Raw genomic sequence first — 25,011 nt, 5'->3', positions numbered from 1 at the left:
CTCTCCCGTGCTTTGGCGCCCGGATCTGATGTCAGCATGGTATTGAATAACCTGGCTAGAGCCCCCTCCCCACTGCTGGGGAAACCTAGCCCTATCCTAGCTGAACCAGGACAACCAGAAACAACAAAACGGCCTCCCCTAAAAATTGTAATGTTTTAGAATCAATGACTGAAATCTAATGCTGTTTGTTTGCAAACTTATATGTAAATAAGGAAATAGATTTCAGAGCATGGTCTCAGATCAGTTAGGATTGTCCTTTTAAATAACTGTAGCTGATTTTTCTCATGGTAATTGTTGACTAGTGTAGCATGAAAATCTGTAGGGATATTTCTGTGCTAGCATATAGGGTTTAAAAAATAATCTCGCCGTTGTGTCTACTTAATCTGAGCACAGAGATGAAATAGGAAAGTTTGTAGCAGCAAAGTGGAAAATAGTTGACTGGATGCGTCAGCTAATTCAGTAGGCACATGGAAGAAATATTGTTTTGGGAGGAATAGACTTATGTATCCTGTGGCATGATTCATGTTTATGCTACTGTGGTGTTATTTTTTAGAATTCAGTCATCTTTATTCATTTGTTTATTGACAGATTTGTAGGATAGGATCTCTAACTAGTTTTTTCCTTTGCCTTTTAACCAAGTTTTGTTTTTTATATAAACAAACTCCACCCTTCTGATTCCCTAAGTAATATTATGTAAAATTATACAGATACAAAACTTTTTACGAAGTTTTGGGGTTTTTTTGTCTTATACGCAGTGTATTGTCTTAATATTTACATCCTTGCCTTGCTTAAAATAAGAAGTTAAAGCAGTTCCTGAATTCTTGATGACTAATACCTTTGCTCTGTGTATGTGTAACTCAGAGTAGTTGCTTTTATATTTTTATAATCATAAATATATTATTTTTATGATTCAGCTTTTATATAGCATCAGAAAAAAGTATACTGTGTCCCTCTCAGTATATGTCTCTTTTCCCACCTCCAGAATGTCCTTACTGTTCACTATCATCTGATACCATCACCATCAAAGAGTAAAAATGGCAGCAAAGAGAAAGAAAGAGAACAGGAAAAAGAAAAAGATGTAAAAGAAGAATTTGCTGAAGCTTTAAGAGATCTTAAAATACAGTGGATGACCAAGTATGTCTGCTGTCATGACTACACAAGCTGGAAGCAGCTGTACAAAAAGAATCCAGAATCTGTACTTTCATGCTGTATCCTCCTCTCTTCTAGACTGGATACTACTGACATGTATAATGAGTTGAAAGAAGCATTTCCTAATCATCTTCCATTATATGTTGCAAGACTTCATCAGCTGGATTCTGAAAAGGTTGTTTAACAGTTTTTAAACTTGATTTGTCTCAATACATCCATGTAGCCTAAACAACTGAATCTATCTTCATACATATTTGGTTTTGAAGTGAGTGCCATAGCTGTGTTCAGTACTATAAAGCAGAAATTCCTAATTAGGTTGGCAGTCGCTTTCCTAACTGACTGCGATTTACTTAATCCCACAGCAGGATGAAAGAAAGTATGCCTACCTATAGTACGTTTGCTTATGTTTACTCCTTGTTAAGTTAAACACATTTGTAAGTTTTCTTACTGGTTTGGGCTACAACAGTATTATTCTAAATGGTATTACTGAGACAAGCACACGTCCTATTCTGCTCCTGTACTGGATTGGTAATTTTTTCTAGCAGAATTGCTCAGGCAACTGAGGATGGTAACCTCTTGAAATGACAGAGTGAAATCCACTGTCTGTCATTATTCTCAAAAAGAACAACCATGAACAGAAAAGTTTACATAGGCCTGCTTTTTCTGTTTATCTGGAAGCTAAAAAGCTCTGTGTATATGTCAGTATCTTGAATATTTTTCTGTGTATTTGATATTATATTTATTTCTGAAATGAATAACTTACCATTATTTAAGATGACTAGTTTTTACTGAAAGGTGGTTTTCTTTCTGTAAGCTTCTCATTTTGTATATATCCACCTCATGTTTTACAATTTATTTTCAGTGAAATGGACTACTTGTGCAGAAAATCTTGATAATGTGGACTCCTTATTGCGGTTTTTTTGAATCAAAAATTAGAGAAAGTAGAGAAAAGGACAGGTTGAATTATATAATGCTATTTCTGCATACCTTTGCAATTATCCTAGTGTTAGTAGAATCAGCAGTCAAGTAGTATGATTTTGTAGTGCTAAACATCTCTTTTATCCTTCCTTTAGGAACGAATGAAAAGACTTGATGAAATTGTTGAAGCTGCAAATACTGTAATCTCTCATATTGATCAGACAGCATTAGCAGTATATTTTGCCATGAAGACTGACCCCAGGCCTGATGCAACTACTATAAAAAAGTACCTACCCAGTAAATAATTTTCTTGCATCCTATTTTTGTAATTTATGTACTCTGTCTCTGCTTATAAGAAATGGAATGATTATAACCTTCTTGAATAACCTGTGTTATTTTTCAGGGTACAGGTAATTTCAAACTTGACTGCTAAATTATTTTGTTCTTTTGTCATATCTCCAGAATGCAGGAACACTGAAACCTGCCAATTATTACTTAGAAATATTAAATAAAATAAACAACTGTGTTTTCAGAATTTAAATGTGTCAGAAAAATGGGGTATTAATTGTTCGTATCGAGCTTAATCTCAGATCAGAGGGACCACTAGAATATTGATAGAGATGTGTGTTTTGAATGCTACCTGTCTTTTTGTAATACTTTTCAACCTTTTGGATCTGTATTTGAAGGCAAAATTGACAGCAGTCTAAGAAGTAACTGCTTGCAAAAGACTTTGTGTGTGAAAAGTGTGATGACCGTGCTTGTGCTTCAGGGTATTTTTGAGACCTGTTGTTTTTCTGTAGTTTTAGAATGTTCCTCTGAATTACTGTGTATATCCTTAGGAAGACAGTATTTTGAAGGTGACACCCTAGTCTGGAGCATAACTGGTGCATTTCACACTGTGTGGTGTGGGTGCTGTTAGTTGCAAATAGAGCAGCAGATTTGAAGATTAGCCCCTTAAAATCAGAGATGCATATTTGTTATTTTAGATAAAATACCAGATTTCAGTTGTAAAACTCATCTGTGTGCTCTAGCTATCCTGAGTATTTGTGTGTAATTCTAGAATTGCTGATACAAAAGCAAAGTTATGACATAATAAAGCTCGTTCTAAACATTTATTGGTAAGTTGATCCATTAGGCCATGTGGTTGGATCTAACACCTGAAACGGAATACCAAATTTAGAAGTGCTTTAAATGGGTGCAGTTCCTTTGAAGTCAGCAGAATTGTATCTGCTTAGGTTAGTGGTGGATTTGACTCTGTATATAAAGCCAGGAACTATAAAGCTGTGTTTCTAGCTGATGGTTTACTCAGTTGTATTACCTTAAGACATCAAAGGCATTTCACACTTAAAAGAATGATTGAGTTTGTTTAATGCATAGTATGTCTAAGGAATTTTTTACAGTTAGTTTAATTTATAGTAAATAGCTATGCTTTAAAAATTATCTTTGTGCTTATTTTCATTTTGTTTGTACTAACTGCTGTAAACTTTTTAGCTTAAACTCAGTACAGTGCTGATTCTGTTATTAATGAGGTATCTGTAAAAAGTCCTTAATAGTTTCCATACTGTTTTTTTTCTAGTGAAATGGAAAAGCAGAAGACTACTTTAGTGGATGCACTTTGTCGAAAAGGAAGTGCACTGGCTGACCAACTTCTTCACCTTCAGGCCCAAGAAGGGGCTGCTTCCAGTGATGCAGAAGGCAAAGATGAGGATCATGAGAGCTGCTCAGAAGCTTTGACAGAGACATTCTGGGAAACAACAAAATGGACCGATCTTTTTGACAGCAAGGTAAGAGAGCAGAGCAGATTTTTTTTGTTGCATGTTGAGTTTTTGATGGTTTTTCCTGGAATTATGCACTGCCTTTGTGTGCACAACCTCATACAGTCTTCCCTTCTACTTTTCCATGCTGTCCCCATATGTTGTGCTTCCTTAATGACTTTTTTCCACAAAGGTTTTGCCAAGCCCGTTAAATCTATGGTAAGCCCATCTCTGTGCATGTGAACGTAGAGGTTAAGGGAAGGGTATAGAACAGTACCAGATTTTCATGAAAAAAGCTGCTTGCTTTATTGAACTGCTTCTTTCTGTACATTTCAGGGAATATTTTTGATTAACCTCTGCACTGTTCTGGCTATGCACACACAGAAGTGTGTAGCATCCCTACTCTGTTCAGTCCTGCATTCTGTAGCCTCTTCTACACAATGGACAACATAAGTTTTGTGTTTTGCTGTAATGTTTGTAACAGAGGTAAAGGAAGAAACCCTTGGAAATAATTACACTTACATACTTATTAGCACAGGTTTCACTGTCACTTCAAGGTTTCTAATCCTAAAATTGAAGTTTTTGTCTGCTTCAGTCAAGACAGATATTCAGATGAAAAAAAAAAAATCCATTTTAGGTGATTAGTTATGTAGCTTTTAATATGCGGGGTTTATGACTAACTGTTGAGTTACTGAGTATTAATTAGTTGCCATACTTAACTCTTGTGTATGGCTGTGTTCTCATGGAAGATGAAGTGACCAATGTATTTGTTTATAGTTCAGTTACATTGCCAGAGCACTTCAGATAGGTACAAAATAAAAACTTTACAATTAAAAAAAAAATTACTTCATTTCCTTGACAGTAAATAATCTTCCCAGTAAGAGCTTGTACTTTAGCTGGAGGCCTAAACAAAAAGTTTGGTGGTGGTTACCCTCACTTCTTTTAATGTATATTCTTGTACGCTTACAGCATTCCTCTTCTAATCTTTAATTGATTATATAATATCCTGTGGTTGCAGATTTTGTACTTTAATTATATTGTTTGGCACATGATTTTCTTGCTATTTGGAAATACAGTACTGTGTTCCAGTATAGTGACCCCTGGTTTACTTCTCTTTTGATTTTTTTTTTTAAAGCTGATGGGAATAATTTCAGTGGGAAAACTGCCAGTATAGACCTTTTTGGGGGAGTTTCACTCTGTAACAGTTTGCTGGTTTGGGGTTTTTTTCCAAGATGGCTATTGATTCCTGGTACTCTTGAGCTGTGTGCTCTGGGCCCGGAATGAGTAATTCTGATTCGAGTTGCACAGAATTGAACCTATCTCTTTGACTGCCTTAACCATGGATTTGTCTAAGTGTATATGCAGGTTTTGCTCTGAAAATTGATGCTTTGGCATGGTTAAACTGGTACGGAAAGGCCAACAAAACTTTTTAGATTTTTGTAGCATTTCATGTGGAAGTAACTTCTGTCTTGTTTACGCAGGAAAAAGGATAAAAAACCCAAACCAAAACAAAAAAACCTGTCTGTTTTTCCTTCTTGGTTTTACTAGTCAATTTGAAATCTAAACTGATCGACTGTTATGAGTCCTACACAGTCATTTGTTTACTCCCTCACAGTGGGATGGGGAAGAATATTGAAAACATAAATGAGACAGCTCGTGGTTTGAGATAAAGACAATTTATTAGGTAAAGCAAAAGCTACATGCACAAACAAAGTAAAATAAGCAATTCGCTGAGTACTTCCCATCTGCAGGCAGGTGTTCAGCCATCTCTAGGAAAGCAGGGCTCCATCACGTGTAACAGTGACATGGGAATACGACTGCCACCACTTCAAACATCCCCCCCACTTTCTTCTTCCCCATATCGTTTATTGCTGAACACAATATCTTATGGTCTCGGATGTCCATTTGATTGCTTGAGGTCAGCTGTCCCTTCTGTCTGCACTCTCAGTCTCTCGTGCACCCCCAGCCTGCTCGCTGGTGGGGTGGTGTGAGGAGCAGAAAAGGCCTTGGCAGCAGTAACTAAAACATCTCTGTGTTACCAACACTGTTTTCATCACAAATCCAAAACATAGGTTATAGGAGCTACTGTGATGAGAATTACCTCTATCCCAGCCAAAACCAGTACATGGAGGATACTTTTAGCCCAGAAACATTCTAGAGTGCTCTGGGTATTTTAAGTGGGTGGCTTCTGAAAATGGAGAAGATGAGCCTGTCATATTACATCCTAATGACCCCTGGAGTACATCTTTGTCCTGTGCTTTTCTGCAGCCTTTCTGTCTGTACCCATACGTAGCCTCATTTACTCAACCCTACTTGACCTCCATACAGTTTCCCTTCTATTTTCTCTTCCTCCTGGACAACTTGCCTTATATCAGTCCTGTTATGACTCCTAGTATAAATAGTAGTATGAGGGTCACAAAGATGATTTAAGGGACTGAACCATCTATCACATGAGGAGAGGCTGAGACTGTTCACCCTGTATGATAGGGGAGTAAAGATGATGGAGCCAGGCTCTTCCCAGTGGTTCCCAGTGACAGAACAAGAGATAGTGGGCACAAACTAAAACACAGGAATGTCTACTTAAGGAAAATTTGGGATTGGCTTTTTCTGTGGGTTGGGGGGAAGGGGGGGGGGGGGGGGAGGCGGGGGATGAGAGGTCATGTTTGGGCGATTTATTTTTTTCTTTGTGAGGGTGAACAAATGCTGCAATGCGTTGCTTGGGGGGGGGTGGTGAAGTCAAAACTTTGACTCAAACATGATTCATGGCAACCTGCTATAGGTGGCCCTGCTTTGAGCAGAGGGGTTAGACTAGATCTCCAGAGCTCCCTTCCTCCTTCAATCATATTATGTTTCAGTGATTGACTGGCAAGTAATTCATGTAGCTCACTAGTTTCTGTGGTGGTTTTATTCATGCTTTCTGTGATCTAGGAGCATATATGTTGGTCAGTAATGATGTAGTGTTAGTTTTGTTAGCTATCAATTTAATGTGTCTAAAGGTCACATGATGGATGTATCCTTTCATATATCCTGTGGTACTGTTCAGTAATTCCAAGCCTAGCTGTACCTATAGAAAAGGTTTAAAAAAAAAAAAAAGTTTGAAGTGAAAGAAATACATCCTGCTACTTAAAGTTTTCATATGATTATTGGGACTGAGACTTTTAATTGTTCACTTTTATATTCTGAGGTTTTCTTTTTCTGGAACCCCTTTAAAAGGGATGAGGAGTGAGAATAATGTGATTTGCGCCTTGATGGGATTGAAAATTTTGCTTTGAAAGGAGATAGTTGAGCACTAATGATTTTCCTTGATAACAGATTTGGAGAAAAGGGCTAGGGTAAGGGGAGTAATTTTAAATTGAGAACTTCTTTGTTTTTCCTTTATTGCTTCCTTAAAGTTCTATGCTTGCTGCTGTTCATAATCTTTCATTTCCTTTACTAACAGGTGTCATGTCCATCTAGTAGTTTTCTTAGGAACTGGCTGTAGTTACCAATTGCACTGTTCAGACCAGCTGTTCCAGTTGTTAGCACTACAGTTTCCACACAATGATGGAATGTTCTTTGGTTATTCAAAATCATAAACCTGTGACAAGGATACAATTATACTTCATTTAGCGTTTTTAAGGGTCACTATTAATGACTAAGACAACATAATTATTATATGGCCTGACACAAAAAAGCATAAGACAAAATTTATAGTTATATTCCTACTGTCTTTGTTGTAAACTGTGAGAATAGCTGTACTTGTGTGTTATGGGCTGTAACTTTTCAAAAATTAACTTCATACTTTACAGTTCCTTCATTCCACCCACCTCTGCCAATCTTCATTTTATGTTTAAGCTGTCTGATCAATATTCATTTTTTATTTATAATGGCTGACAAGTTTTGTAAGTGGGATTGTGCTTAAAGCTCTCTCAGCTTCCTGTTTGAATAAAAGTGTCTTCCGCCCTAGAGATTGGCCAATAGAATGTTTTAAATATCTGCAGTGGCCTTTGGTCTTCCTCCTTTGCAGCTTCTTCTGTCTGTTTTGAAGAAACAGTTGTATAAATCTCCACTTTGATGTTGCATGCAATATGCTGATGTACTTCTGGAATATTTTTCTATTTTAAAAACACACAATTTTATTTTACAGACTGTTAGAGGAAAATCTGTAATTTTGATCATTTAAGGGGAACTCTACTGCTAATGTAGCTTGCTTCCATTGGGATGGGGAGTTTAGGAACAATATTGAGGGACTTAGTTTTGTAAAGTAGTGTTTAAGTCTTCAAAACAGCTTCTGTCTAAGAAACAAGTATTTTTGCTAGGGTAAGGGCAGAAGCATTAATAATGTTCTTCAGTCTGGCTGAGTTGTGCTTGGCAAAACTCACCTTGGTAGAAAACGAGAAATTATGGCTTTAATGGACTTCGTGATGCCACTCTGGACTGACTTAGACTGGACTGATAAAGTGGAGTGTTGTGACTTGGCTCCATCACCTAACCTTACATGACTGGTTTGCTTTTTGGGGAATAGAAGTTTGGAAGTGGAAGGGTAGAGTGGAGTAGTGATACAGGATCAGGGCAGACCTTGTGTGAATGTCCTTCAAATGAGCCCTCAAGAGGCAGCCAGCTTATTCTACAGCACTATGTTGGAAACGAAAACGTGGAGCTCTTCCTGTATGTGGACACTGCTTTGTGGCATTGGCACTCGAGAGATGGAATAACTGGGTGAGAAAGGATGGAAATAAGGCATCTGAATACTGCACTGATTATTCAAGTTTGTATATGGCTTTAGATGGAAACGTTGTTCTAGGTTCTACTTCTAAGCTTCCTATAAATCAAAAATCATCCAGATGTCAGTAATTAAAAGGATAAGTAAAATTTTTGAAATCACAGAGACCATGTTTTCTTCTATGCTGTTCTTAGAAGTGAATCAGGAACATCATCGCTTTTGTGTGCATTTCTGCTCACCCTCTAGTAAACTAAGTACTATGACTTGTTTCACCTCTCCTCTGCAGCCTAGGACCTGTGTTGCCACAGGGCATTCGTTAGTTCCTTTGAATTGCCTGTTTTCCATTGAAGTGTTGTGCCAGTCCCCATATTGTAGCAAGTATGTAGCAAAGCTGGTGCTGACTTTTCATAGTAAGTGCACTTGTTCACACTTTCAGCTATTCTAGTTAGATCGCTTGTCTCTGAAGGTTTATTTTAAATGAAATACGAAAGAAAATATTTGTCCTCTATGTACACAAAAGCATTTCAAATAACCTCCAGTTTAGACAGCTTTATGCCACAAGTATTTCATTATGACAACACATTTGTGATAAAGCTTTAGGGTTTTTAGTAATGGAATATAAATTGTGCTATTTTTCTTTTACTTAGAACATAGCTTTAAAATTTGTAGGCCAAAATAACCAGTTTTAAACAAAACTGCTACAGGAGAATAGTAGGATGTTGCCTATTTCTCACTGGGAATGACTCATCTGTAGACTTTAATGCCCCTCAACCTTTAAATTAGCTGTTGGGAAAAAGCAAAAAGTCATGTATAAAAACAAATAGAAGGCCCAGACCTTTCCATCTTGTCTTTTAAACATCTTTAGCCTGGGTTGTTTTTCATATAACTGCACTGTCAGATGCAGCTGTCTCTTCCAGCTGATCATATTCAGTCACTGCCAAAAACTTGTTGCTGGCTACTTGATTCCCTTAACTCTCCTCCCTCTCTTGAAAATATGTTGAGTCAACTTTTTTACATGAATATTGCTTTTATTTGTAATAGAACGGTTGACAGAGCAAAGAGAAGTCCAACAACATAGCTAAGAAACCTTAGTTTATCACCATTGATACGTATGAACCTGAAAAAATTTGTTTGCTGGTAATTATAAACTGTGTTCTTTCAAGAGCTGGAGTGTGTTTATAAACTATAGCACTTAACCTAGTATTAATTATTTGTAAGTATAGATACATTTTAATCAACTGTTTAAATAATGAAGGAACTGATTATACAAGTCTGTTTTTCTTTTCATAGATGACAGTATTGGGATACTAGACAAGTTTTATGAGGTAGTTTAGTGTCATTGGATTCAAAAAGTGTTCTTTTTTAAAGAGGTTTTCAGGCTTTTAAAGTACTGCAAATGTCTTGGGAGATCTGGGTTGGGCATTTTACTGTCCTAAATATACATCTTTATGTAGCCAGTGGCAAGTTAAGCAGCTAATTAGGAGGTGGACATCCAACAACTCTCACGGGCCAGGAACTTAGCACAGTTAGTATTACAGGCCATTAGCTTGGGGAATAAAGCAGCTAAGTGATTTCTCCACCATTATCCTAGAAGTATGCATTGCCTTTTCTTACTGCCCTTTGTTTATTTCTCTTTGACCAATTTCTGGGCCATATCACTTGTTCTGTAAAAGCTAGCCTTAATTATATTTGAAATTATGAAATAATAATAAAGGCTTAGAATTTATTCCTATTCTTTCTTCTAGCAACTGCTTTTAGATACTACAAATTGGCTTATTTGTTGTTACATTCAGATATCAGCTGTTTTCTCTGTTATGTCTTAGTAGCACTCCAGTTTAGATTTTGTTTACACATATCAAGGAATCATAATCTTCACTTCTGTGATGTTGTAAAGCTTGCAATATTTTAATGACAAGGTTTAATTTCACCAATATGTGTACAAGTTATAAAGTATTATTTCTTATGTAACATTTTTTTCTTTGTAAACCTATTCTGATTTTAAAGCATCTCATACATTATTCTTCTGAAGTGCTAATGAACTTTTAGTTAGTTTTACTTAACTTGTATACAGTTGATTGGGTTTTTTTTCCAAGCACTGAGACAGAATTTATTGTCTTTTACCAAGAGCTCTTGGAGCTTTGTTTTCAACCTTTTGGTCCAGCAGAGAACTTTTTTCTCATTTAGAAATACCCAAACTTTTATTTGGCCAGAGCCAAGGGTGTTTCGTAAAATGCTTTGTTTTCTTGCCACAAAAACTCTAGGAAGCCCTGTTACGAAAGAAATGCTGTCAAGTGGCTTTCCTCCTGCCTTTATCACTGATGTTCAATAACCATTCAAAACTTACAGGGTCAGGTAAGAGCTTTCTTAATAGAGCAGTGACATTATTTCTGGTTAGCCTCCAATATGTTATATTTGCTGAGAGCTCCAATGCATTTTCATTTGATTTTTTTTTTTGGTTGTTTTTTGTTTTGTGGTTCTATCATCTTTTATAGAAGGATGTTTTGTTTTGGGTTATTTTTAGTTTTAGTTTAACTAAATCTGGTAATGGATCCACTGAGCAGTTATTCAGAAGTGTTTGCTAATGTGTTTTGCTTTAGGAAAATATCCAAAATAATTGGATTGAGAATGCAGCTTGTAAAGTATTTTTCCAATAGCAATATTTGGAAAATCTATATGTGAATGGTGCTGTATGCTCATTGTTGCATATATGTGTGTGTTTTAAGCTACAACAGCTTAAGTGAATACTTCAACACAACAAAGTAAGTGCTCAAAGACAGAAGAAGTATGAGCAACTCTGCTTGGCATATAGAGCTTCAAATTTATACCTTTACTTGCTTGATAATTAAGCTTGTTATTTCTTCTTTTATCTCAGTCTTTTAAGTACTGATCCTGCAAAATCCTGTGCATGTGATTAACATTCAATGGAAGTGTTCAGGCAGCTAAAATTAGGCAGGTTCTTCAATCCTTGCAGGATTCAGATACCAGATTCCTTAATGTTAATATTCTTAAGAAATGTTTAAAATTTTTGTTTGCTGTAATGCAAAACATTTATTTCTGAACATCCTTGAAGTGTTTTTGTTAGCTTTTCTTAATGGGATATTTTAAGTGGGCATTGGGAAAATGTAACTTTTGTTGGAGGAGTCGGAGGAAGGAAAAACATACAAGGGAGGGAAAATGAATAGCATACTCTAATAAACTTTGCCAACAACAGAAGCACCACCATATTCACCAACTTTGTTGCTATGTCACCCTTCAGTAAAAAAGAAGAAAAGGGTATTTACTGAGTTTGTGCCAAAGGGAATATATGAAACAATTCATAGTGCTGTAACTGGTGAAATAGTATGAACTATCTTGCAACACCCTGAATGCTGTGTTTGGGTGTTAAGAACCTGATTTACTTTACATTAGCTTTTAAGCAGATGCATTCATTTGTGCAACTTAGTTATAGCATTGACAAGTATAGTAAGCTGTCTCTTTAGAATTAATATTGTCAAGAGGAAGCTTTTTGTAGTATCTTCTTAATAAATTGCCAAGAGTGAGGAGCGGATCCAAAACCTAAGGCTAGTCTTCATGCTTACCTGTCTTCATTGCTTGTTTATAATTACGTGTATTTCTCTGTGTGTGTGTGTGTATATATATATATCATTCACTATGTATGTTGTTTTTGCAGTAAGTTTGTGACTTCCTAGGAATCAGAACTCTTAATTGGGTTTTTGTTTCTGTGGGTCAAAGATATACCTGCCTAGTTCTTGATTTTTTTAAATTCTTTTTTATACCATACAGTTGCCTTTAGAGAATGAAAATCTGAAAAAGCTAGAAATGTGATGAATAAAAAATTAGAATAGTGACATCTGTGTTACATAAGATGTTCTGAATTCAAATGTGTTCATGATGTCAGAAACAGTGTCTTAAGAAGTTCATCTTTATAACTACTACTGTGAATCATCTGTTTTACTGCAAAGAAAAATGGAAGCTATCTTGTAAATGTTTTACTTTGCTTAGATCACTTCTGCTACCTTAACAGAATCTGCTATTACTTGTTAAGCGTTTTAAGATTAAAATATTAAAATACCTAATTTGGTTTTGGTTTTGCGTTGTAGGTTTTGACTTTTGCCTATAAGCATGCATTGGTAAATAAAATGTATGGGAGAGGTCTCAAGTTTGCCACAAAACTTGCAGAAGAGAAGCCAACAAAGGACAACTTGAAAAACTGCATTCAGGTAAGGTGTATTTGGTGAAGTAATGGGTTATATTTGTGCCTAGTAAACTTTTAAAAGACATAAGACTTTTTGAAGTTTTGATACCTTTTACACTGTAGAACCCACTAAACTTAACATTTTGACTTTATCTAGGCTTTTGTGGCCTGGCCTCTGTTTTTAATAATGATTTCTTCTTTCCTTTTCTAGAATAGCTAGTTTGAGTGACTGTCCTTTTTAGCAGGGTTACTTTCTTGAAATTATTTTGGGGCATAAGACAACATACCAAAGTTGTTCTGCATATTTAAAATCCCATTATATTGCTGTTTAACTGTTATTTTTACTATTACTTATCACAACTTATTGCTAGTAGAATATAAGTGGAGAACTAATGGGAATTATTGTAAGTCCTAGGACAAACTTCTTGTGCATTGAGTTGAAAGACTGTAGAATCATATAGAATGGTTTTCTTTTATGCCATTCAGGACTAAGTAATTCAAAGATCACTAGTTCTTCAGTCTGTTATCTTTCTGATAATAGACATTTTTAGTAAGATGTTGATATCAATGCAGTGAAAGGATTTAGATTTTTAAAGAATAAGACCATACAGCTTCTAATTATTTTTTTTAATGTTTGCTTTTTTCTTCAGCTGATGAAGTTGCTTGGGTGGACTCATTGTGCAACTTTCACTGAAAACTGGCTTCCTGTCATGTATCCACCTGATTATTGTGCATTCTAGAAAACCAACAATTGTAAACTTAAAGTGATTTTATATGGGGCAGGATATGAAAAGATAAGTTTGACTTTTTATTGGAACGCATGTTTTCATTACTGAATGCTGATTATTAAATTGTGTGTATTTATCAGTAAAGGCACCTGGGTACAGCTTAATACCTGTTAACCTAACTCCTGTCATCAGGGAGTTTCCTTATTGTGCATCCCATTGCTGGCAATGGACATGCCAGAACTGCCAACACCAAGGATTTGGAATTAAGCTGGAAAGGCTTACTGCATGCATGTTAGGTTCTTAACTGTTACTTTTAACTGCAAATCTGTAAAAGCTCTGTATTTTTTACAGTAAACTGAATTTTAACATGTTTGATCTTAATTTCAATTGTATGAAGGCCTTAAAGCTACTTCAGGAGTAGCTAAAATCTTATTTATTAGACAAAAGTAACAGGACATCATTATTGTTTGCAAAAGTTTACATTTATTTTTTTTTAATAAAAATTCAACCTCTCAAACTGTTACAATGTGTAACTTGGAATTGCTGACGCATAGGTGCTCTTGTAAATCTTTATTTTTAAGTAATTTCAGGCAAACTCAAAAATCCATGTGAAAGTGCGTATCAGGACAGGCTGATACATGTATAAAAGTGCCAGACAGTTAAATCTTGATCAGGTATTGTAAAGCTATACATATATGTTTAATAGTGTTAAAAATGTAAAACAGAATAAATGTGTGCAAAGTTGAGGATCAGAAAACACCATATGCACTCTGATAATTTGAAAGATTATTTTATAATTAATAAAAACAAATAACGAAGCTAAAAATTGTATTGGATTCTGAAAGAGTACAGAAATGGAACTTGTTGAAAGAAAGCATGTTACAAATAATAGAAGTTCAGTGCAGCCCAGAAGGTCAGTGTTTTCTGTTAAAGCCTTTTTACTAACTATTGTTACTAACCTTGTTCCTTCAGTGGAGTGAAATTGGTCTGTTTGAACAGGTCATGTGTATCAGCCAGAGATGAATTGCTGTATCATTTGTCTTGCCTGTTTTTGCATAACTCGTAATGCAAAACTCAGCTACAGCTGCAACTTTACAAACGTAAATGCACAGAAGGTACACCGTAATGCTCCAAAACATTCCAAAGGTGCTGCCACTAAATCAGAATTAGTAATAGTTTTTCTTTAATTCTCTCTTACTGTGGCTTTAAGCAGCTTGACATCTGATTCTGGAAATTCTGCTAGAATGGTTGTGTGAAATACGTTGCAAAGTTTTTCTAGAAATTCATAGTCTGTACTGAATCTGAATTTATTTGCCCATAGTAATACTGTTCCTGGCCTACAGAAATACACCATTGTTGCTAACAGGGAGTCCAAAGCTGCATGATGGTAAACAACATCAGTGGCCAGTATGAAATCATAATGGTAAGTTGATACAGGAAAGTCTTCATTGAGGTCTTCTCCCCATACTAGTTTTCTCACTTCAGGTTTATGCATATTCAGGTTTTGTGTATTTCTTGAAATATTATATGAGAGATTTTCAAGGACTTCAGGCAAATCAGTAGCTGTAACATAAGCTCCTAAAGAAAACATGAATTTGTTTCAATTCATAGGTATGTAGTTGACCATATATATATGTAAAACTCTACATAACTTCCCCAGCTTCCCCCTCACCAATAACTAGGGAGTTACTCTACTAACAGTATTTTACAATAATTTTCATTGTAAAAAAAGCAGTGACAAAGTCTGCTTCAACTGTTGCTTCAATGCCTTAAAGTGACAGTGGCAGATCTAAATAATCTTTCACGAGAAATCCAAAAGGAAATACGAATTTACTAACCTAAGATACAGGCCACAATGGAAACCAAGCCTGTTCCAGCGCCAATTTCCAAAACTTTTTTGTCTTTGAGGTTGAATTGTTCTTGATTTGATTCCAGATATTGAGATAAAGCCAGTGCCTAAAACGGTTAACACATATCCATAACAGTGTAACAGGTGAGTTACACAAAAGGTTCGTTAGAAGTTTTTATACAGGTTTTTTTATACAGTGAAAAACACTGAAGGTTGTAACATAAAAATGTAATATGGAAAGAATTATGATGTGTCCTGTTTTTTATATCAAAAAAAAAATTAAACAGCTTATTGTTAGTTTTAGGTTTACGGGATATGGATTTGCTACACACTTCTATACACTGTGAGTCCTCTGACAGCTCAGGGTAGGCAGTGTTTAGATGTGAACCATACAGTCAGAACAGCAAACAAGAGGTTTAACAGTATGTAAAAAGTAGTGTTCTGGATTATTATAAATGGTATTATCACTATCATAAAATAGATTCAGGCTTCAGCAGGGTTTTTTTTGATAATTGATTTTTGTTTTTTTAATAAGGGAAATATTAAAAAATTGTTATTTACCAACTCAACACTTGTCTATTGATAATAGTGTAAACTTTAAAAAAAAAACAAACAACCAACAAAACCAACACTGTATGGAAGTATTGCTTATCAGACCTTTGTGAAGATCTTATCGAATATAAATCAGCTGTTTATAAACAACATAAACTGATGCCAAAGAAACTATCTTCCCCCTTTTAGAGTTGTGTTACTGTTTTAACTCTTGTGCTTTTTCATAATGCAACACTGTCTACCTGCTCTGGGAAAGCTCACTGAATCACCAGTCCAATTTGTGCAACCTCTTGATTTTCTTGGGAAGTTTTACTATCTGCATTCTGACACCTGATTAATGTGAGAACTGATGATCTGACATTTCAAAATAAGATACTGTTTCACTCGCCCATACGCTTTCTTTTTCTCTGTTGTTTTGAAGTTGTCTGCCACTTTCTGTGAAATTTTTCAATAAATGTGGATCTGAAAAATTTTGAAATTCTAATTTTTGTGTCTTTATCAGCTGACCCTCTCTTCCTTCAGAGGCAGTTTTTAAGAGCAGGATAAGCAAAGACTGAAGAACAACTGCTTGCAAGTATGGTTTTTCATACTACAATGGAACTGTTCCAGCCTGTTCTCTAAAAGAAGCATATTTAATTGTTTTAACCTCCTTTATTTAGTCTCTCAGTTTTATTTTTCAGCCTCCTCTTTGTACTGTTGATTTGTTTACTTCCCAGCAGTGAAACATGGAGGAAGCTGAACACTTCTTCCTAAGTTCTTTATTTTAATTTTTTTTTTTTTAAATATCTGTATCCAGTTTACAAATGCTTAGGTGCCATATTTCTCCTGGCATGAACTGTCCGGTTAGCATAAGGCAGAGCTTTCTGCCAAAGCCCTTCTCAGCTTTGTTCTGCATAGGGAAACCTCTGCTGTCAGAAGTGTCATCTAAGAAAGCTTCCTTAATTATTTGTGTGCTGCAGTCATGGTTTACTCTTCTGTCGTGTCAGCTTTCTGAGTGTTGTATCATGTACTTACCCCCGGCCATACCACGGCTCCAAAGTGTTCTATGGACTCCTGAATGATGATCTGGTGGCCAACGTATGTGTAGTGCTCTTTATCAAAGTAGTGTGAAACTCTAGGAACCCAGTTCTGTAGTATTTTAAGAATTACTGGTGAATCTGTGAGAGAAAAGGCAGAATTTGTGGATTTATATGCAGGTGTTTATATGAAACTTGTTAAAGCATGAAAAATATTTTGGAAAAGTAGTACATAGGTACGTGGACTAGAAAAGCTTTAGGCCTTCAACCTTGAGACTAGTTGCTGTCCAAAGGTAGATGGTCTGGCTGGTTAGGGAATGAAAGGAGCAATGGTCATTTCCTGCCATCCTGAGTGTTTGCATGGGCAATTCCACATGAGCCATTTAGAAAAATCTGCCGATTTAAACATATAACTTTGCTAATGACAGCTAGTTAGCTTGTATTTTGGGGTATGCCATGGTTCATACTACTCCACAGTATGCCATGCAGGGGTTTGTGCTGTAGTTGTCATCTGTGGGGCCAACAGATCTAGAACATTCAGCTTCTTTTTGCAAAAGAAGGATTTAGGATTTACGTCTTACATTGAAGAAAACCTAGCTCTTTTTAGTGGTTATTTTTTTAACCATTCTTCCACAAAAGCAGGATTGTAAGGTACAGTGCTATTCAGCGAGTCAGTACTGCAGTTGTACTAGCGTGTCTCATCATAACAAGTAGGCCCCGAGGTGACACTTTTCAGGAGGGCTCTGCTGTGCAGCTCCATCTGATCTTACTGGAAACAAGGACACTGTTCTGAATGACTGTTGTTGGAAGCCTGTTAGCAGGATATGTATAGATGGCACAAAATTAACTGTAAGGAAACATTTTTGCTCTGGCTTGCGTGGATTTTAATTGATGCCTGCCTGGAATCCTTGGTAGGTGTTTGAGCAGTTTAGCCTGTTGGCATTTGTAATGCCACAGCTTCAACAGTGCTCGCCCAATTAATACATGTTATAATCTTGTGTCTGATTGTAATTGAGAAATAATTCTTAGATGTCTGAATAAAATCCAGAGACCTTTTTAAACAGACATCTTAATTATGAATATAGCATTTTTTTTAGATTTGGTCTGATAATAAATACAAACATAAGGGTAAATGGTGGGAAAAAAAGTAGAGATTGAAAGGAAAAGTGACGTGGCAACATCTGTTACTTGAAGACTGAGAAAAATGAAAGTACAAAGTGCTAGCATGCCACAACAATTGCATTATTAAAGTTGGATTAAACCTGTGTTGGATTCTGCTGTTGATGCACTCTCACAGCTGCAAGTGCAGTTTTCAGAGTCATACTGCTCTTCACAAGTTTCTTCTTCCTCAGCTTGGCAGTCCATTACTCTTTGAATTTTGTTGGGGAACAGTGGCTGCTGTGCTGAGATCATGGTAAAAGACCTGAAATGGAAGGGGAAAAGTACTGTTGTAAAAGCTTGCAGGCACTCTCTTTGTATGAGATGTCTGGAAGAAGACAGTTTGGTTGGGCTTTGGTTCTGGGTTTTTTTCAATAACAGGTTGGAGGAACAGGAAACCATGATGAAAGGTGTCATCCCCTCTCCACTGGGAACTGCAGCAGGCACTTTCTGGTAATGTAGTAATACTATCAGAGTTTTTATTTTATCATGTCTATCACATTATTGTGTTTATTTTATCATTTATGCAAAACCTTAGCATTATGTCACTGAATTGATGCCACTAATTGATCTGAAAAATGAGCTGCTTGCACGGCACTCCTATCAATTGAAGCAACAGCTGAGAAAGACGAGCTCTCTTTTAACATCCATGACTTTGATATGTTCAATTTACCATTTTCCAAAGAACTTGGGACTTGGCATTCCTGCAGTAAAACTGGTTAATTTGCTGCAGCCAGTGCTCTTGATCTTGTCTCCTTGTATACACTTACCTTCTCTTCTCTGCCTTTTCCTGCAGAACACCTAATTGAGTTATCCTGAAATGTAGTGAACTGCAGAGTATGCAGATTGCAGTCAGGAAGTAATTGCACTGAGAAGTTTGAATCAGTAAGCTGCTTTGGAGAACTCTGTGTGTGTTTATGAATGACTGTGCATCTTTAGTGTACAGGGTGGCACCCAACATAAGAAGGAACTGCTTGGTACCAGCTAACAAGCAGTAGAGGCAGGGGTAGGATTGGATCTAAATTAGCCTGGGGAGAAATATGCCAGTGCGACTTTACTTAACTAGAGGTTTTTTTCAGTGATAGCACCTATGTTATATGCATATCCATGTGTGTGTGAAGATAGATAGATAGATACACACCTATACATGTATAAAGAGGAAAAAAAAAATGGTTCATAGCCAGAGGCTGTACAAGTTCACCCTTCAGACATATCATGATGTCTGGAGTGTGCTGCATTTTATCCATGACTGGCCTTATTCTGCTCATTCTTGAGGATGCATGTTTGCTCTCTCCAGCCACATGCACTGCAGACAGTGTTGCATAATCTGGGTTGCATCACGCTGCAGGAGGCTGTTCTAGATAGCCTGGCCATACAGGGGAGAGGTTTGGCAGTGGCCAGGAGGCTCAGTAGTGCCTGCAGGTAGTTTTTTAAGGAGCAGAGTGGCTGTTGACTTGGGTGGGTGGTTTGATTTGCACACATGATATTGACACCATTGCAGCTTTACTGATACCTGATATATTTCATATTGCTGCTCCATTTATTCACAAGGACAGGATTTGTGTTCTAATGCCTCTGACACTGCATTTGTTCAGTTGTCACACTGATTTTTTTTTTTTCTACTCTTTCAGAAAAGAGAGTGCTTTAAAGTAAATGGATTTCTGCAGATGTATTTTTTAATTATTTTTTTCCTCAGAGGGCCTCCATCTAGCTAGTAACAAGTTCTGGCTATATACACCTTTTGTGTCTAATTCGAGATATGATGATAGTAGGTGAGAGACTGAAATTAGTGCTACAGTTACTGCATTCCCTGACATATGGCTGAATGCATCCATGTTCACATTTCACACATGAGTATGCCTCCTTACAGCAGGAATGGTTTCTCATGTAATAACAAGTATACTTCCAGTTTTCAGCAATGCCTTTTTTTCATGACTTGAGCTAGAATAAAATCTGGTCCTGTTTCAATGTTTTATGAAATCTCTGGGAAAGTATGTTAAGACTTGTGTAATGACAAAGGTATGTAATGAAGAGAGAAGAATCTGTCAGAACTGGTGATGGCTATAGCCAGAAGACACTTGCTTGAAGACCCAGTCTTCTGAACATTTAATGATTAAACATGCAAAGCACTACATTTTCAAATTTGGGGGGGTTGGGGAGGGTTTTTTTTGGGAAGGCTCTTGTAGCATGAAATTTGTGCTATTTCAGTGAAAAGCCAATCCTGAAATCGTGAAGCAGGATGAAACTTTGCCTTGCCCAGTACTCCTTTTATGTAAAAGACAGGTGGTCTTGTTTAATGAGTGAACTGTTCAATTTGTCAGTCTGGGTAGAAAGTGATCCTTCCGTATTTTTTTCCTTGCTTAAACAAGTTGTTCTTTCAATAGGTCAAAATTTCAGTTGGCTATGGGTAGCAGTGAATACCAGAAAATAGCTTGGAAACATGTTTAGTAAATATGTATTTGTTGATCCACTGTTAAGTACTTGCAGTAAATACAACTGCATCTCAGATCATGATATATATCCTATCATCACTCATTCAGTACAGACTGAATTCTAAATTTGACTAGACATGTTATATTATATTCTAAAATTAAAAATTGTTATGCTTTCACCCATTTTGTCCTTCGAGCTCTTCTAAAATAAAAGTCTGTTTAAATATTTATAAAGACACTTAGCTGTTTTATTAAGTCCCTTCTTAAAATGATCCAGAGGTGTAAAAACCACCTCGTGGTTACACTGGTCCTGTGGTGGGACTGGTGTGGTCCTTAAGACCATCACTTGCCTGAGCTCTTATGTGGTAAATTCGGGGGATAAAGATTATGCATTCTGCGTTTGGATGTCACCTAACACACTAGGCTCTGGTTTATGGCTGAGGCTTCTAGATGCTATAATACCATCAATATTTTTCCATTGGTGTAGCTTTTCCTAAACAGAAAGGGGTTTTTATATATATATATATATATCTCCTACTGCCATAGCTATTAAATATGTCCTAAAATGGAGTTAAAAGTAAAGCTTTTTTAGTTGCAAACTATAGGACAGATTTAGTCTTGTAATTGAATATTAGCATCTTGGCCTTAATGATGCACAGTTTTATCTTCTTAACTGACAAACTGTACCTGAAGACTAGAGACACAAGTGAGTACTGAGTGGTGTTTGTGTTATTACATGCCCTATGTGTAATATGATTAAGTTGCTGTGCGTCTAGAATTGGAAAAACTGACATTTCTTACTATTTTGACTTTTTTTTATCCATATTTTACTGGAAATTATATCTATCTAAAAGAACTTTGATTTAATAACACTGCAACCAAAATCTATTCCCTTAGAAAATGTTGGCTCTTTCTGAATGTTAGCAGATGATTTCTTTCCAAAGTGATCCTGATGGGAAATAATCATCTAAGTTCCACGCTTTCCAAAGTTTTGAAACCAGTACTGACTTCATTAATAGTCTTACACTGTTGTCAACAAGATAACTTACAAAATCACATTTGATTTCTTCAGAACCTAAGGAAGAAAGAATAATTCATAAAATTGTATCTATTTGACAATGCCACATTAAATTATCAAGGTAATTAAACACCAACAGGCAAATTGTAAGATGATGGTAAACCTTAAGGTAACAGTTTATCACCTATAAGAATAAACTTTGTGCCTCTTAAACTTCCAAAATCTATTGTTTGAAAAAGCTTTTCAAATCTAGCTACATGGTCAAAAAAAAGTAGGTTAGTGAGCCATACTGTGTCACTGGGTCTTCAGCTGTAAACACAACTCCGCTGAAGTGTTTCTCACACCTCCACACAAAGTTGCATAGCGTAGTCTGTTTTAGTCTGAATTATTTGGGCAAAAGCCAATTCCACTTATTCACATGGGAAATGCAATTGCAGTGTGTTCTTTGTGATATAGGGCTTAGCCATACACTCATACCATACACAAACATCCGTGTTCTCATCATGCACTAAATACATTTTAAAAAATAAAATAAACCCCCTTTCATATAAATGCTAGGAAATAAAGGCAATGCCAGTGCTAGGATCATCACTATAGTAAATCTATATTTGAGTCCACAAGGTAAATGCATCCGAATAGTGAAAACCAGCAATGACTCATTGCAAAATAGTAGGTGTTAGATAAGCTGGATTTCATGGACTAACACAGCTGACCTGAAATAAAAGAATTCAGACAAACGTATTTCCTTTGTTAGTTAGCAGAGAACACAAAGGCACGTCAGGCGAGGTTAGCTGGGCAGCCATGCAGTACCTGCTGTGATAGAGGGCACTGGAAGTTTCCTGTGGGTGGATGCACCCTCCAAAGGTTTTTATACAGGCATGCACCTGGAAGGAATAACTCTGCTCCAACCAGTCGGGTTGCAGGCTATTTAGAGTAACATTACCAGGCAGCGCTCAAAGAACTTACTATGTTACACTAAACTCTTCCATGTTTGCAGTATAAAACAAAAACGCTCTTAGACTTGGAAGTCCCAAGTGTACCAACCTTCAGAAATAAAATCTCAGCTTTCTCCAACCTCTCCTTATGTTTTGGCAGATTAAATGTTCCCTGCATTTCCCTTACGGTCTGCAGTGCTGGCACAAACAACCAACTTACTGTGGGCAAACTAGTGGATAAATAACGTGTGTGGCCACTTGGCAGTAGCCCAAACACAGAGAAAAGTTCATGAAGCTCCTACTGCCAGGAAAAGGTCAAGTCTTCCTTGCCTCGCGGAGCATTTGCCAGATGGGTACCCTCCCCTGCCCTGAGTCACAGAGAGTACGGGGAGCTGACAGTCCTTAACAGCTAACAGTTTTCCTGTCATCTTCAGTGCAGGTCATAACCATAGGAAATATTGTATCTATGGAAAGAGAGAGTGCAAACATAAAAATCACACTTTGATCAGAAAATCTTGCGGTTGCTTGTTTTAAAACAGATGGATATTGTAGAAGTTGGATATAAACCAAATATGTATTCTTGACACGTTTCAAGAATTTGAGAGTTTTATATGCATTTACCACTTTGTTGCTCTTCTGCCCTGCCTTCTCCTTGAAAAAGATTCTGTAGAAAGAAATTCAACCAGAGGGTACAAAAATTTAAAAGGCACTTTGAAAGTCATAAAACTAGAAAACAACCCCCACCTAATTAATGAACAACTGAAAACTGGCAAAAAAAATGAGTGGGGGTGGGGAATTGGGAAATGTAGATTTTTAACTCAAGTTATAGGCATTTGCATCTTCGGATGAACAGCTTTTGAATTCAGGTAATGCTGTCTTGAGCGACAAAGGGAAAAAAAGAGCCTTTTCTGTCACCGTGGCTGCGTATTTCACACGTTAGCTGCTGCGTGTCTCTAGCAGTCACACCGAGTATAGGAAACACTTGGCTGTTCATTCAAATGCTCATCAGTTTCTTTTCTCTGAAATTTGATAGTTAAAAGAGACTTTGTAATACTTGGGACCTAGTATTAAGATATTAACTGTATTAAGGTGATACAGTAAACTTTGCATTTCAGACACGCCTGACTTTACAAGTAGTGCAGATGAGTGTTCCTGAGCTAGGTCAGTAGCTGTTATTAGAAAGAAAAAGGCAGATATGCTGCTGCTAGAATGACTGCCATACCTTTTTTTAAGTTGTGGTCTTTTTACCAGGCACATTCCTGCTGTCATATTTATTGTGTTTGTCAGCAGGGGCGAGTGTATCTCAGATTGGTGCTGCTGTTAAAGTTCTGTCCTAAGCTTTGGCAATGAGATTGATGCTGAACATAAACAGTTTCTCTTTTAAATCAAATCAGAGGAACTGGCTTAGTCTATATTGTGTCTTTTATGTAAGCAACTAAAAAGGATGGCAACTGTGTGGACAGTGTTACAGCTTATTTACAAATCATGTAGGTATGGCTTCATTTCATCTTTAAGTGATACAGGAATCAGCACTGATACTCTGAAATGTAGCTGTTGTTGACATATTTACTGTATAATTTCTTTGAATGCTTCTTGTGCTACAGTCTATCTCCAGTCATTTCTTGTTTAACATTGAAAATTAGTGTTTTCTGGAGATGTAGCCCCATGGACTTAAAATTCCTCCAGACTGCTGTTAATAGGCAGGCTGAGAGGGGTACAGCACCTCAGTTCTATCTGTAAAAGGGCAATTTTCAGTTATTAACAAAGTTCTGAATTACTTGGCTGACTTTTCTGTTTCTGTAAACACTTAACGGGAATTTTGCCACCTCGACCATTTGTGGAAGACAAAATGCAACAGACTGTCAAATGTGATGAAGTGAATCAAACTTCAGATATTTTTAGAATGTATTTATTTTTTAATGTGAATTGTATGGCTTTGGTTTGGGGGGTTTTAAGTCTGGGTATATGAAACCTAATTGGTGGTTTGGTTCTTTTTCCTTTTTAGTGCTATCAAACTACCAGGAAAGCTGGGAATAATATTCTTTCTAACTGCTTGTTGCTGAATTCAGCAGTAGCATCCTCTTCAGTGTATAGGCAGAGTAGAACTATATTTGTATTATTGGATTAGAGATTAGAGTAGTTTAAATTTAAAACAAATTTAAAAGTTCCTCTGCTATAACTAGTAGCAAGTTCAGTGTAAAATGAGTAAAATTGTTAAAACCTTGAATAAAAGATTGTGAGAAATAGGTATGAAAATGTTATGGTCTTCTCTGAACCCATCAGGAGCAAGAAGCCTGACAGATTTGTGCCAAAAGAAGGCAGTGTTAAACCAGAAAAGTCAAAAAATATTCTTATCAATGAAGTTAATAGTCACAAATCACCAGGACCAGGTAGTAATTACCCAGAACTCTGTGGTGAAATTACCATCTCCAAACCAGAGCATGGTGCCTGCTGCTAAAAGTTGACTTGATACCAGAGCACAGGAAACTGTACAAATGCGAGGTGTGTTCCGAAGGGGGTCTTGGAGGGGTCTGGGGTACACCAGGCCAGTAAATCTGACATCTGTGCTAGTTAAACTGAGAGGAACGGTAGTGTTGGTGTTAGC

The 25,011-nt window shown here is 36.6% G+C and overlaps 2 protein-coding genes across 3 annotated transcripts in view; one reads left to right on the top strand and one right to left on the bottom strand.

Annotated features, from left to right (window-relative positions):
- Window positions 1-13,502, top strand: part of TPP2 (tripeptidyl peptidase 2) — a 57,759-nt gene extending 44,257 nt beyond the window's left edge. For both annotated transcript variants that reach the window (XM_074910806.1, XM_074910797.1), the window contains 6 exons: window positions 983-1,134; window positions 1,228-1,324; window positions 2,223-2,353; window positions 3,644-3,851; window positions 12,624-12,743; window positions 13,369-13,502. In XM_074910806.1, the coding sequence (XP_074766907.1) occupies window positions 983-1,134; window positions 1,228-1,324; window positions 2,223-2,353; window positions 3,644-3,851; window positions 12,624-12,743; window positions 13,369-13,458 (798 nt within the window). In that variant the 3' untranslated portion in view covers window positions 13,459-13,502. The remainder of the gene's footprint in view (window positions 1-982; window positions 1,135-1,227; window positions 1,325-2,222; window positions 2,354-3,643; window positions 3,852-12,623; window positions 12,744-13,368) is intronic.
- A 1,127-nt stretch (window positions 13,503-14,629) lies between these two features.
- METTL21C (methyltransferase 21C, AARS1 lysine) lies at window positions 14,630-22,357 on the bottom strand. Its single transcript, XM_074910819.1, has 5 exons — window positions 22,282-22,357; window positions 18,126-18,286; window positions 16,862-17,004; window positions 15,285-15,402; window positions 14,630-15,024 (listed from the first exon to the last, which is right to left on the bottom strand). The coding sequence occupies exons 2-5, from the start codon at window positions 18,274-18,276 to the stop codon at window positions 14,630-14,632; spliced, it is 807 nt and encodes a 268-aa protein (XP_074766920.1). The 5' UTR covers window positions 18,277-18,286; window positions 22,282-22,357.
- Window positions 22,358-25,011: the final 2,654 nt, after the last annotated feature.

The sequence above is a fragment of the Athene noctua genome, chromosome 1 (genome assembly GCF_965140245.1).
Source record: "Athene noctua chromosome 1, bAthNoc1.hap1.1, whole genome shotgun sequence".
Taxonomy (NCBI): Eukaryota; Metazoa; Chordata; class Aves; order Strigiformes; family Strigidae; genus Athene; species Athene noctua.
The sequence above is the reverse complement of the archived record's forward strand: the minus strand, read 5'-3'. Positions and strand labels throughout refer to the sequence as shown.

Bases quoted from the DNA above. Each gene is read 5' to 3' on its own strand.
- METTL21C (XM_074910819.1), bottom strand. From the start codon at position 18,276: ATGATCTCAGCACAGCAGCCACTGTTCCCCAACAAAATTCAAAGAGTA. The intron at 17,005-18,125 runs GTTTAATCCAAC...TTTCTCTCACAG, and splicing joins AACAGCAGAATCCAACACAG to ATTCACCAGTAATTCTTAAA. The intron at 15,403-16,861 runs GTAAGTACATGA...TAACCGTTTTAG, and splicing joins GAGCCGTGGTATGGCCGGGG to GCACTGGCTTTATCTCAATA.